The 14,958-nt window shown below is 44.6% G+C and overlaps 1 protein-coding gene across 1 annotated transcript in view; it reads right to left on the reverse strand.

Annotated features, from left to right (window-relative positions):
- The window catches only part of MDN1 (midasin AAA ATPase 1), a 389,265-nt gene that overhangs the window by 353,101 nt on the left and 21,206 nt on the right, over positions 1-14,958 (reverse strand). The window contains exons 4-5 of the mRNA XM_088472042.1: positions 9,558-9,665; positions 9,286-9,478 (exon numbers count right to left, since the gene is read on the reverse strand). Of these exons, the coding sequence (XP_088328168.1) occupies positions 9,286-9,478; positions 9,558-9,665 (301 nt within the window). The remainder of the gene's footprint in view (positions 1-9,285; positions 9,479-9,557; positions 9,666-14,958) is intronic.

Genomic DNA, 14,958 nt, shown 5'->3' on the forward strand with positions numbered 1-14,958 from the left:
TTAAGCTGCACCCAGTAAGCAGGTCACGGCCCTTTGGTCAGGTATCCGATACAAGTGGGAAAATGGAATAACACTATCACAGGGAAAGCGCAGGAGAAAGATATTGAAGGTTTGTACTGAAGTGGTGTATTGAGTACACACTTAATGGTTCCAGTTGCAATGCTGGCACAGGAGATTAGCACTAGGAGATAGTACTTAGATAACATACTAAGGGCCTGATTCAGAGTTGAGAATAGAGTGAGATATCTCTCAACTGTGAACCTGAACAAACCATATTACAATGCAAGCGTTTTTTTTACATATGGGGTAAATACTGGCTGCTATGCATGTAGCCACAAATACTGCACAGCTTTATCACTCTACAATTTACATGTCAGTTTGGAAACACTCCTCCCAAATATAAATCTCTCTGCACATTTTAAATCTGCCCCACCTGCAGTGCAGCATGGTTTCACCAAGATGATCAGTTGAGAGAGATAGCTCACTCTATTCCCACGTCTGAACCAGGCCCTAAGTACGCACTCGATGGCTTCACACGCAGAGCTGGTTTTAGAAAACGATCTTAATAGATGGTACTTGGATGATGTACTAAGTAAACACAGTACTTGGATGACGTACTAAGTACACACACTGTGGCTTCAGACGTAGAACTGGTACAGGAGATAGTACCATCTTGTGATTCCTAAGTACACATGCTGAGGATTCAGCCACGGAGCTAGCACAGGAGATGACTAACAGATTGTACTCAGAAGACGTTCTGAGTACACACCCCGTGGAAAACACTATGAACAAGTCACTAGAAGGAACGGAGCTTGGAACCTGGAACGCTGCAAACAGCAAGTTTACATTGGAGGTAACGAAGTTGTACAGGCAACTTCCTGTTGTCCAGAGCCCCATATATATACCCTAAGGTAGCAGTCCATTGTAGGACACTGTCAGTTAGTCATGGCTGCGTCCACGACGGTAACAGCAGAAACCACATCACTGAGCAAGCACATGGATGACCCCAGGTATAATCCTCAGCGCATAACTTGCCACTGCACCTGGCGTCTGACCACTCCAGTGATCAGGGGGAACCAGACGCTGGAGGTGAGCAACGGCTGATCCTAGGCCGCAACCTGACACGATGGAGGTCCTGTGTAAAAGAACTGTTGGGGGGGTGTCACCTCAGTAAGGAGAGAGCGTATCCGTGGTAGACCACTTCTCTTACCCAGGCATCGGACTTGGTCGGATGCCAAACCTGGGCGAATTGAAGAAGTAAGCCTCACACCCTGGGAGAGGTCCGCCCAGTCAGGCTGCAGGCTTGTCCGTAGACTTGGCTGGTGGACGTCTAGTAGCCCAGGCCCGTTTGGCCCTAGGCTTGGAGGTCTTGGCTGATGTCTGGTGCCGTGGTCTTTTGACTGAGGGCGAAAGTACAGAAAGGATGACGTCCGAGGCTTTGTATTATATGCAGAGGGAAGGAACGCTGTCTTGTTAGCCGCCAAGGTAGTCACAATTTTATCTAGCTCTGGACCAAATAGAATGTCCCCCGAATAGGGAAGAGACTCCAGAGCCCGTTTTGAAACTGAATCCGATTTTCAGAAACGGAGCCAAATGATACGACGGGCCACTACCAAAGTGGCAGATATCCTGGAGGCCAGAAGAGCCGTATCCATAGCTGCCTCACCCAAGTAGTAGGCTGCATCCCTAATGTAAGATACATAGGAGAGTTGTTTCGCCACCCAGGCCGTAGCCCTAGCAGAATGAGTAATAGCTCCTGTAAGAGAGTAAATAGTTTTATGACAAGCTTCTATACGTCCATCTGTAGTCTCCTTCAAGGAGATAGCAGTGTGAATTGGTAACGTGGCATTTTTAACCAAACGAGTGACATGAGAATCCACCACTGGGGGAACTTCCCATTTAGTGCAATCAATAGCTGGAAGAGGGTAAAAGGAACGGAATCTTTTTGGGATTTTAAACCTTTTACCAGGTATGATCCATGCTTCACTCATGTGATCAGATAGATGGTCTGATTGAGGGAACTCTGGTAAAACTACCTTTTGTCATTTAAAAAGAGCATTTTTTTCTTTTACAGCTCTAACAAGAGCAGGTAGATCTAGCTTAGAGAGTGGCTCCTATTCTCCGGAGATGGAGTCAGTGAGAGAGGTTTGCATCTTCCACCTCTCCAGATGATCTGTCAGAATCAGATAACTCAGTGGACTGTGAGGAAAACCGAGCCAGTTAGGGGGTTTGGTAGGTAAAAGGCTTTTTCTTTTGTAGCAGTTGCTGCAACGCTGTACTGAGGTAGACGGCATGTCTACCCATGGGGGAGGCAAAGATTTTGCAGGGAGTACCTGCTGTGGCCATCCCACAGGAGGAGCCACTGCGGGGACCGCTCTTTGTTCTGAAATTTTTGCCAGCATTTGTGAGAAGGCAGCACAGGGAGGGTCCTGAGGGAGACACACTGGGGCTGAGGGACTAGGGGCTGTGTAGCAATTAGTGCAAAGCCCATCCTGAATAAAGTACTCTGGGGCCAAACCCGCTGAGCAGGCTTTACAGGACAACAGAATAAGGGCAGGTTCCTGAGGCTGTTTATTATTCTTTCCCCTGCCTGCCATAGTAATGATACAATGCAGTAAGCATGTTGCAGTATGTGCAATATGGCACAATGTAGTGTGCAAATGCGCTATATATGACCCAATATCATATGAAACAGCACTATATATGGCCCGATGTAGTATGCAATAGCGTTAACAATGATAGCATGTAGTATACAACACTATATAAGGCACAAGGTAATGTGCAACAGCGCAATATATGTATATAAAAAGGTAGCACACTATATTAGCTATGCTAGCTAGTCCCCCTCGGAACCCTGCCGGGAGTACCTAGCAAAGGCTTGGAGTCACGGAGCCACGGAGGGGTGATGGGGTGGCAGCACAGACGTCCAGAGGACAGTCTGGTGCTGCTCACCCTTCTGGTACAAATAAAAATTAAATAAATGAAAATAAAACTTGGGTTGCATATGGCAGCCCCCTGTTATAATGGTGGTCCAGCTCCTTGCCGGACACCAACGAAACTGAAGTGTCCTCAGGTTGTGGTATAGGGGGAAGGACCTGAGCATCCTGGGATTGAAAAGCTTTGCTGTTGGTGTCTGGCCCTCCAGGTTGCACCAATGGACCCTGTGGAGCCCTATGGACCCTGAAGAAGAAATATTGATTTGCTTTAGATCTCTCGTGTTCATTCTCTTTATTTTTATCAATTAACAAAATGCAAACAATTAACACTTCTATTTTTAAAAGCATTCTTACTTTGCAGCATTTTTTCCACACCTGCCTAAAACTTTTGCACAGTATTGTACATGCATGCAGCAAAAGTTTACACAGTATGTCAAAATATGTACTTAGATCACTATTAACAGTCTCTCTAGAAACAGTGTTTACAACTTGGGTCACCGCTATAATAAGCATACATCAATTATAACCCCAGTGCGCATATTATAGAATATATAATAAGTGTCAAAAGATCTTTAAGTCTCCACAGTATTCTGTAAAGTCAGATGGGTCACATCTGTGTAAGAAGTGTATAATGCAGGGATGGGGAACCACCGGCCCGCGGGCTGTATACGGCCCGTAAGATCATTTTATCAGGCCCGGCCAGCTGTGGCTGACCGGGTATTGCAGGACGCGCTGTGTGCGCTGCAGCTGTCGGCCCAGTAACATCCTTCAACTCCCAAACAATGACTGCGCGCATTAGCGTCCCCTCAACCTCCCGGTCACGTGACGGCTCTCTTCACGGATCCCTAAGGCGGTGCTGGGCTGCCATACCATGCGCTGCATGGGCAGGCAATGTGCCTCGGGCATCCATGCTCATGTCTGCAGCAAGGTGAAGCCGGATACTTTCCTTCTCCTGCCGGGTCTGATCCTCTGCATGTCAGAAGCCAGCCTTGAGTCCGGCCAGAGCATTACGGACTGCAAGACCACCACCCACGAAATCATGGGCCCCTAAGAAGAAGCACCCAGACTGTGAGTAGGCCACATCCTGTGTTTTACCTGGGGCTGTGTGTTGATATTACTGAGCTGGGTTATCATTTAGGTTCACATGACATTAATAATGTTCTGCTTTAGTAATGCTATACAGTGTGTGTGTGTGTGTGTGTGTATATATATATATATATATATATATATATATATATATATACACACACACACACACAGCGTTCCAGCTAGGCTGTTTTAGCAGGGTGCGGCACCCTGCCCTCCATCTGGAGGACAAGAAGCACCCTGCCCTCACAGGCTGCGGGTGCAGTCTTCACCCGCGGGACGCAGTGTCCCGCGGGTGTAGAAATGTGCGGTGACCCGGTCACCGCCGGAGAATAGACGTCGGGCGCATGCGCCCAGCATCTATTCTCCCCGTTTGCAGCGCTTGGGGGCTGCCCGGAATGTCCGTAAGTGCCGGGCACGCCCCCAAGTATGATTAAAAAGGGGACGTGTCTTATAGACACGCCCCCTTTAATGGCCACGCCCCCTTTTCGCCCGCGCGCACAAAGTTGCCCTCTCTAGCTCCGGCACCCTGCCTGCCGCCGGAGCTAGAGTGAATACTATACATATACACACACATATACACACAAATATAATTAGAGATATAGATATATATAGCACATTTTTATGTTGATAATTTAGTGTGGCCCGCGAATGCTTTTTGAAATGTCCAAATGGCCCTTGGCAGAGAAAAGGTTCCCCACCCCTGGTTTAATGCATATTGGAGTAGAACAATATTAAGTATCCCAGCGATGTGTGGGTACACCACTTCTGCTTATAATCTGTGTGCTGGAAGCAGTGAAAGTATTGATGAGAGAGTAGAGTGCCCGATGTGGGATGAGGTAGGAGAACAGACATGCTTCTGCTTTTACTGCAAAGAATTAAAATTCCAGCAACAGCAGAGGATGGAAGCAGTACCCCCAGATCCTGAAGCAGCCACAAACAGCACCTTATAGGAATGTGCAAAATATCAAGCATGTAGCTGGACTTGACCACCAAAGGGGGGAGGACGAGCAGTGTAACCAGCTACACCACCATCAGAGCCTCACACAGAACACTCCAGTTACCACTGTGGACTTTCCAGAGCAAGGAAACCAGTTCCCAGATAGCCTGTATTTCGCTCTCCTCCGAGCACAGTGGAACTATGTAAAAAAGCCCATAAGATGAACGGCACCATACTCTGTTACCGTGGACACCACTACCATCTAAAAAGGATGACAGTGTCCGGCCGCAGGCAGCACAAGCGGTTCTCTGAGCTAGGATCAGAATAACAGAATTGTGGTAGCGAACAGTCATTCACTCCCCGCACCAATGTAGGCCGCCCTGCACTGCAGTAACACCACACGAATGCTGCCACTGCTGGGTCTCCTTATGTGTGCTGCATCTGATGTTGGCAGCTCCTCTGGTCCCCCACAAGCAAACCCCAGAATGGGAAACAGAAAATATCTGATAAATAGATATACAGTACCACCCACACACATTGTGACAAAAGTACTGGGAAAGTTGTTGAAGGGAAGTATATGTGCTCCAGGTTCTTAACTTCTGTATGGTAATTATCCAGATAATGTGCAGCATTGATTGCAAGACCACCTGTGAGGCGCTGATAAAAGGTGCGTCAGTTTCTCTGAGCAGCCTCTCACTTCCTGGGGAGCAGGCTAACAAACCTGATGAGAGAGACTGCTATGGCTTTATGCAAGTGCTGTATTTAAATGCTTTTTAGTGTGAGTTGGACATTAAGTCTTCCCCCCCCCCCTCGAGAGGGAGACTGTGTAAAAAGTGCTGAACATGCCAGGATTATTTTTTAAGTTTTGTTTATTTTGTGCAGCGCAACAAAACTAGCTGTGGATAATAAGTACAAAGGCACTGGACTGGTGTGCTATTAATTGCTACCATTTACACTAGGAGATGCACCCCTTCATCCGATTGCATTTATGGACTGATAGGCGGTGAGATTTTTATTTGGGCATATGTTTTGATGGTACATTCCGCACTTTTCTGACATACATATCTGTGGTTACAGTACACATTGTATTTGCTGCTATGATCCTATGGTGCTGCATCACATTACACTTTCTTATAAAACTAAAAAAGTGTGCAGATTGTCTACAAGGATTGGAAACAAAGGCCCTGATTCAGAGCCGGACGCTCTGACAGAGCGCAAGCTCTGAATCAGGGCCGCTTTTTTTTTTTTTTTTTTTTTTTTTTAAGAACGGCCTCCTGGCCACTCGCATAGCTGTGGGTGCCCACCCACAGCTATAGTGAGCGGCCAGGAAGATGGTCACGATGGTGAAGACCATCGGGCTTGCGACGAGACCCTTGTGGTAGGGTCTCGTTGCCGCAAGCCCCAGAGAGATTTCGGCTCTAAGAGAGCCGAAATCTCTCCCACTGACATCACAGTGGGGCAGGCCCCAAACTAAGGCATTCACATGGGAACGCCTCCATTTGGGCAGCCACTCCCCCGGCCCGCCCACCAAAGGGGGCGTGCTGTCACTCAACATTGACAGCACGCCCCCTTTGGAACGAGACCCGGAGCGACGGATTGACCGTCGCTATCCGGATCTCGCGCATGCGCACGACGGAGCCAGCTCCATCGTGCACATGTGCTCTGGGCCACCATCGACACGGTTGCGAGCGCTTAGCGCTTGCGACCGGGTCTGAATCAGGCCCAAAGTGTCTACTTTGAAATCGGTTATATTGTTTCTACCTTCAGACTGTTGCAAGCATCAGATAAGCTATTCTTCAGGACGCATTATTGTCATTTGACATACAACAAATTTGATGTCTTTCCAAAAGGTATTTTATATAACAGCCTTGTGGAATGATTACAAGTGCATCTGATCTGATGACACCTAATGATAATTAATGCCGGACTTTTTAGAGGGAAAAAATTATATATATGCGGGAAAGCGTGTGCATGGCCCTTAGGTTTGTAACCCATTGAAACAGACTTACCACTATACTTGCTTTAGGAGACCTGGCAAGGGCAGTTTCATTATATATATCTAGCCCTTGCAACACAGGACTTTTTAAGTTACTGGCATTGTAGTATACAAATAAACATGCTGTGTGATTATTACACGTGTCCAGTTACCATTTATACTAACACTGCAAACCAGCACATAATACTAACCATTACCACCATCTCTACGAGCACCAGGACTGAGGAAACCAGCAGGAAATGCACTACAGCATTAGGTAAGTACACAGTTTCTTATCCTATCCTGCATTATAGTGTTTTCCATTAGTTCCTGATACTGTGCCATAATTGTATTTGAGGTGGAGAGGAGAGTGAAGAGGATTGCTGCAGTCTCAGCCAGTGTATAAGAACACCAACCCTACAGATATAACATTGTTGGACAACCATAAGACATTACTGTTGGGAAATATATACGGACTTGATTTTAAGAACACCCTACCTACAGTTTGAAAGTCTGGACTTTATTTTGGACTAATAGATACAAGAGTTACACATGAATTATACCCACCTCACTTAGTAGTCATATCAGGCTAAGGGACGTCAGGATATGGATTAAGGTTTTTTAGAATAATGCCCCAGAGCGCACCACATTTCTTTACCTATTTCTAGCCCCCTGTATTTGCATGATAAACTTTGACATTAAACAGTGCGCATTATTAACATTTCACTCATTGTCTCGTCTCACAGCAGCTGCCCCAGGGAGTCTTAGAGTGCCTGGCAGGCTCATGAGCAGCTCAGCACTCGATATATTCAGACTGTGGCAGACTGCATAATCAATCCAAATAAACAACTACTAAATAGTTGAGCGATCCACCATTTAGATGATACAAAATTTGTATGAAAATCTTATAAAAATGTATTCAAAAATATAACACACATAAAAACAATGACAATAATAATGGTAAAACACACCACACAGACATATGACCGAATATTAATGGCAATTGAACTCGAAACCGTGTAAATGTCTAGTAAGGGCAATCAAATAATAGCACTAATCGAACTAGAAGAGAAATCTGTCAATACTATATATAGACGGTCAATATAAATCTGATTAGTATAAGCTAGTGTGATCACCTGCAGTACGAATAAATACACGGGGTAGATGGTAAGCTCCAGTTATAGGCACCCAGCAGGAAAATGCTGTATGCAGAGTCCACATAAGCTCCAGGTGGGAGTTGTATACAGATGAATAGTATATACACACACGTCAGCCAGGTGAGATACAGGTGATGTGGCAATAACAGGTCGTCTTAAAATCCTGTGTCAGCATAAATCCCAAGTATAGGTATAATAAAGTTAGAAGCATATACCCGTCTACTGGGTAAAATGGTGATGTTGTCGGAATATTGTTAGTAATAGGAGTCTGATGCCGATGAAATCTCCTGGATGGGGTTACTCTGGCCAGCACACTCTCCCAGCATGATTTGGCGACTAGTAACCTCTATCACTGCCGCTGTATGGAACATGTGTGCTGCTACGCTCTGTGAGCCACAGCACTCTGCTGCTGTGTTATCCAAGCTGGATGATTGCTGCCACTGTTGTCCACCGTGGGATGGGAAATTAGTACCGGCTAAGTGGTGAATAGGCAGGTTATATACCAGTGTACTCAATTTTAGTATAATAAATTCACAATCTTTGATCCTGGCAAAGTTTAGCATACGGGAGCGTACAAACAGCAAGGGAGAATAATCGCAGCCACATAGTGCCACTGCCGGCGGGCCGACTTCTTCTCTTCTGAGTCCCTGCATTCCCCCGGATGGCAGCCCTGCTATGTTACGCCTAATTTGCAGTTATCCAGGTTATGAGCGAGGACAATGTAAGAAAAAAAAAATAAAAAAATGAAGCCTGCAGGTGTACTTCAGGGTCCAGTCTTCAACCTGGGCAACGCCGGGTATGATTGATAGATACATTTATTTTACATTAGGTAAATCAGGGAAACATAATCCAACTTTTCAGTTTTATTCAAACCATTTTCAAGGATACAAACAATCCTTGAAAACTGAATAAAAACGAAACATCTGATTTACATGTTTGCCTGAGAGCCTTATTTACCCAACGTAAAGTCCCAATTAGTGACGCAAATTTGGACCAGAATGGAATTTAAGCATTGTGGCAATGGAAAGATAAAATATATATTATTTATACATTCACACACACATACTATATTACATATACATACAAACGTACACTATATACACACAAACACTTTTTTTCTAATGAATCACTGAAATCGAATTTAGTGTATGAGCGCAGTCTTTTCTCTTACTATGAGCAAATTTAACTTACCAGCTCTCTGTTCTTAAGAAATTTTTTATTAAGTGTTATTCCACAAACAGGCACGACCCGTGAACAAAGATCGCCAGATACAATCTGGCCCTGGGTGTATTTCTGGCTCTTGTCTTTCTGCCACAAGGACTTCTCTTGATTGGTCATATTAATCGCCTGTTCAATGTTCTGACCGTGCAGCTCATCCAGCCACCTGTATATAGGAAGCAGTGCTGTTATTCCAGTTATTCCCAGCAGCACTACAGTGACCAGACAAGAGAAAAATTACTTACTGAAGTTTGAAATTAATTAATTCATCTGTACTAAACAATTTCTTCAGAAAGGTTTGCCTGTTTTCATCAGACATACAGGTAACCAGAGCCAGGCAATGAGCGGTGTACCTGAAAATAAAAAAATTAAAAAATTATCCTTTTTTGCTAGCACTTTGGTTTCATTAAAATAAATTAGCTATAGAGGTATACCAAGTTCAATAAAGCCAAAATGTCCATATTACAAAAAAAAAATTGAATCCAAGATTATGAAATTCCTGCAGCTATGATAATTACAATAGATGCTTTATTTAAACAAAATGAATACAACCCAAATGATTGTAAAATCATGTGCAAATTCTGAAGTCATTCTTTTACAACCCTCAGTTTAGGTAACAAGATGGGAACCTAAAATCCTAAATGCAGAACATCAAATCTCTATAAAGTTGCTGTCTACCTGTGATACTGTACTTATCAGAGCTCTTACATTCCCATGAAATCCAGTTGCCAACAATAATGGCAATGTCAGACGAGTGATGGAAACACTGGCTTGGAACTAGCAGTAAGTGGTGCACATCACTTAAATAAAAAATAAAAATAATGGGCCTTGGAACATCTACAAATAGGTCAATAACAGAAAACAGAACCCAGGCGCTTAGAAGATGAAACAATCCATAATTCAATATAACTGTATGGGATAGTCAGTCCCAATTGCTAAAAGAAACAATTTATAAAATAGCAGCTCAAGAATAAGGGAAAGATACAAGTTAAGCTGGGTACACACCTAACAGATATATCTGCAGATGAAGGTTGTTCATACACACTGAACAACCATTATGGGTCCCACTGGCCCGGGGGTGTTATCGCGAACCCCTCCCTGCGGCCTCCGCATGCATTGCTCAGGTGTGATTTTGGCCCATTCTTCCACACAGTCTTTAAATCTTGAAAGTTCCGTGGGCCTCTTCTATGAATTCTGATCTTTAGTCCTTTCCATAGATTTTCAATTGGATTCAAGTCAGGTGATTGGCTGAGCCATTCTAGCAGCTTTATTTTCTCTATCTGATACCAATTGAGTGTCCTTGGCTGTGTGTTTGGGATTATTGTCTTGCTGAAATGTCCACCTTGTTTCATCTTCAGCATCCTGGTAGATGGCAGCAGATTTTTATCAAGAATGTCTCGGTACATTTTTCCATTCATCCTTCCTTCAATTGCATGAAGTATGCCAGTACCATATGCTGAAAAACAGCCCCACACCATGATGTTCCCACCTCCAAACTGTTGGTATGGTGTTTTTGGGGTGATGTGCCGTGCCTTTTCTCCTCCAACCATGGTGTGTATTATGGCATAGAGAGTTCAATTTTGGTCTCATCTGACCAGATTATATTCTCCCAGTATTTCACAGGCTTGTTCAAATGTTGTGCAGCAAACTTTAAACAAGCTTCAACATGCTATTTTCTTCTACATTGGAGTCTTGCGTGGTGAGCGTGCATACAGGTCATGGCGGTTGAGTGCATTACTTATGGTTTTCTTTGAAACAATTTTACCTGCTAATTCCAGGTCTTTCTGAAGCTCTCCACAAGTGGTCCTTGGCTCTTGGAGAACTCTTCTGATAATTATTTTCACTCTTCTGTCAGAAATCTTGTGAGGAGCCCTGGTCGTGGCCGGTTTATGGTAAAATTATTTTCCTTCCACTTCCAGATTATGGCCCCAACAGTGCTCATTGGAACATTCAGAAGTTTAGAAATACTTCTGTAACTAATGCCATCAATATGTTTTCCAACAATAAGTTTGCAAAGGTGTTGAGAGAGCTCTTTGCTTTTACCCATCATCAGAGGTTTCTTGTGTGACACCTTGGTAACGAGACACCTTTTTATAGGCCATCAGTTGGGACTGAAACAGCTTATATTAATTTGCACTGACAAGGGGCAAGATTGCTTTCTAATTACTGATAGATTCCAGCTGGTGTCTTGGCTTTCCATGCCTTCTTGCACCACCCTTTCTTCATGTGTTCATAAATATGTGTAATAATGTGAAATTACACAGGGAAAAAGTATTGGACATCTATGGTTTAATTTTTCTTTGCACAGGTGGATTGCATGGGTTGTTGCTGACATTTCATTACAATAGCCCCAGTACAAATATATTTACTGAGAAAAATGTTGAGATGTTCAATACTTATTTTACCCGCTGTATATAATGCCTCATATCTGATTAAATTAGATTGTAAATAATTAAAACGCAGCCCCATCTAATATCAGTGTCTCTTCCACTCATTCCCCATTTGTGGGAAGATAAAGTGTCGCTGTAATATAATACCTGCGAGGTGAAATCCCGTAGTTATTATACCAATGGTTGACGGTGCACTCTATAATGTTAAGTCCTACGGATGGTCACCATAACAGCTTGACCCTCAGTGGGGAACATAGCAGTGACTACAGAGATGCTGCCTGGTGACTCCGGGTTGGCGGGTGCCACGGTGGTCAGGATCAGTCTCTGGTGGTGCAGAAGAGTAAGCAGGGCTCTAAGATGGTGTGTAAATGTGTACACCGATGGAGCGGTTGTATAGCAGGGGGACAAGAATCTCCTTAATTGGCTGAGTGTAGTAAGCCCAGGGCAAAGGCTGCAGCGGTGTCGATTTCCAGAGCGGGTGGGCAGGCAGAGGTGTCCTTGATTCTCTGCAGCGCTGACAGCTTAGTAGACTGTTATGCCAAAAACCTGCGTATTTCAACTCCTCACCAGCGCCTTCATCAAGGTGACAAAGGCACCATTTATTACTATGGGCCATATTCAATTTGGAGTGAAAAGTCCATTGCCGGACTTTCCGCTGTCATCACTGGATTCCAGGTCGAAAAAGTATCGTGCTCGTCCCAGAGATTCCCCCGTACTCAATTTCAAAGTGGCGAAAACGGGACACTGCGAAAAGGAAATCTGCGAAAAGTTCTGTCATATTTGGGAAAATCAGCATGACACCCCCCAAAAGATGCTCTGACATGTGGGATCACTCTGGGTACCCACGAATAGCCCTGCTAAAGGTATGTGGGGTCTTTAAACGGTCTCAATAGCTGCTGTTTTGCGTTTTTAAGTTAGTGGTAAGAATAGCATTTAGCAACTTTTTGGGGGCAAAATAAGTAGTTCCATCAAATTTTGGGGGTACATGAAAAGGGGTGCAAGTATATTTTAAAGCTGTTAATGTGAACTTTGAAGTCAAACCTGCGAAAATGACGTCATCAGCAATAATGACTTTTCACAGCCTAATTGAATATGGCCCTTAATATGAGTGCTTTAGCATTGTTACCATATTTAGAGGGATTTGCTAATCATCTTATCAGAAAATATGAATGTACAAGAAATAAATTTCGGTGGATAGCAACTTTAGGAGTGAAAACCAAAAACCAGGATTTTGGTACTTACCGGTAAATCTGTTTCTCAGATTCCACAGGGGATACTGGAGTATAGACGTGGGTCGAAAGAGCCTGTCACTTTAAAAAGATATGACTGGTTCTTCCCCCTCTATGTTCCATAAGCCCCAGTTAAAAAAAAAAAAAAAAAAATCTGAGCCCGAGAGGAGACGGAGGAAACACAAAAAAAGGTGAAGGAACAGCTAAAAAGGAAATGAGCAGAACTGCAAACAAACCACACTGCACCGTATATAGCAGTCACACCAGAAACCACAACACACTGTAGCAAGGAATGCAGAAGAAAACAGCACTGGGAGGGCGTCCAATGTCCACTGTGGAATCGAAGAAACAGATTTACCGGTAAGTACAAAAATCCTGTTTGCTCCTTCATCCACTAGGGGACACTGGAGTTACAACACTGGGGACGTCCCAAAGCCCCCCTCATCAGAGGGAGAGCGCCGAGAGACTTGTAACACCATACAGCCAAAACTGGCATCCGAGGCCGCAAAGGTATCAAACCTTTAAAACCTGACCAAAAAGGTATGAAGAGGAACAAGTAGCCGCTCTACAAAGTTGAAAAGCGGAGGACTCCCGATGCACCGCCCAAGACCTACCTACTGAGCGTGTAGAATGCACAGAAATGGAAACGGGCGGGGGCAAAGAGTTAGCCAAATAAGCCTGCCGGATAGTCAGTCGGATCCATCTTGCTAAAGTCTGCTTGGATGCCGGCCAACCCCGCTTGGCTGCATCATAAAAGACAAAAAGAGCATCAGTCTTACGGATCCCCTCAGTGCTAGATACATAAATTAAAAAAAACCCGCACCACATCCAGAGAGTCCACAATAGGTTGATTTATGTGAAAAGCCAACACCACCTTAGGCAAGAAGGACGGGCAGGTACATATTACTGCTCGATCTTCCTGAAAAACCAAGTAGGGAGATACCGAAACTCTCCTAGCAGAAGCAAGCACCAATAAAATTATTTTCCAGTTAAGGTATTTCAATTCAATGTCAGCCAAAGGTTCAAACAGCATGGACTGAAGAAAAGAAAGAACAAGGTTAAGATCCCATGGGGATGTAAGTGGAACAAAGGAAGGTTGTACAGGAAGAACTCCCAGGAGAAAAGTCTGAACCTTGGGAAGCAGCGCCAGTCGACGCTGAAAGAAAACAGATAATGCAGAAACCTGCACCTTAAGGGAACCCAACCGAAGCCCCGTATCCATGCCTCGAGAAAAAGAAGGAGACGAGGTAAATCAAAAGAGGAAGTGGAGGAACCACGCAACTCACACCAGGACACATAAGATTTCCAAATCCTAAAGGTAATGCGCTGAGGTGACCGGCTTATGAGCCCAGATCCTGCCAACTGAGGTAATCTGCTTCCCAACTGTCTACCCCCAAAATGAAGATCGCCAAGATGGCCGGGACGTGTCTTTCTGCCTATCTGAAAATGTGTCTTACCTCTCGCATGGCCCTGCGGCTGAGAGTCCCTCCCTGGTGATTGATGTATGACACGGCTGTGGCGTTATCCGACTTGATACGAACCGGTGTCCCCCGTAACAGAGGAGCAGCTGCAATAAGAGTGTAATAGACTACTCGAAGTTCCAGGACATTGATTGTCAGGAGAGACTCCTGGCGTGTCCAGCGACCATGGAACTGGTTGTTCAAGGTCACTGCCCCCCAACCGCAGAGACTGGCATCCGTGGTCAGCAGGACCCAGTTCCAAATGCCGAATCGACATCCTACCAGTAGATGTCTGGAACCACCAAAGTAGGGAGATCAGAGATTGTAGAGATAAGGTAACCAGATGATGCATCTGCAGATGAGATCAGGACCATTGGGACAAAAGATCCAACTGGAACGTCCTGAAGTGGAACCTGCCGAACTGGATGGCCTTGAATGCAGCTACCATCTTCTCCAGGAGTCTGATGCAAAATGTGGACAGAAACACGTTTGGGTTTAAAAACCGACGGTACCAAGTCCTGGATAGCATGTGCCTTGTCCGGGGGAAGGAAAATTCACAGTAACACT

This window comes from Taudactylus pleione, unplaced genomic scaffold (genome assembly GCF_031769625.1).
Source record: "Taudactylus pleione unplaced genomic scaffold, aTauple2 ptg000015l, whole genome shotgun sequence".
Lineage (NCBI taxonomy): Eukaryota > Metazoa > Chordata > Amphibia > Anura > Myobatrachidae > Taudactylus > Taudactylus pleione.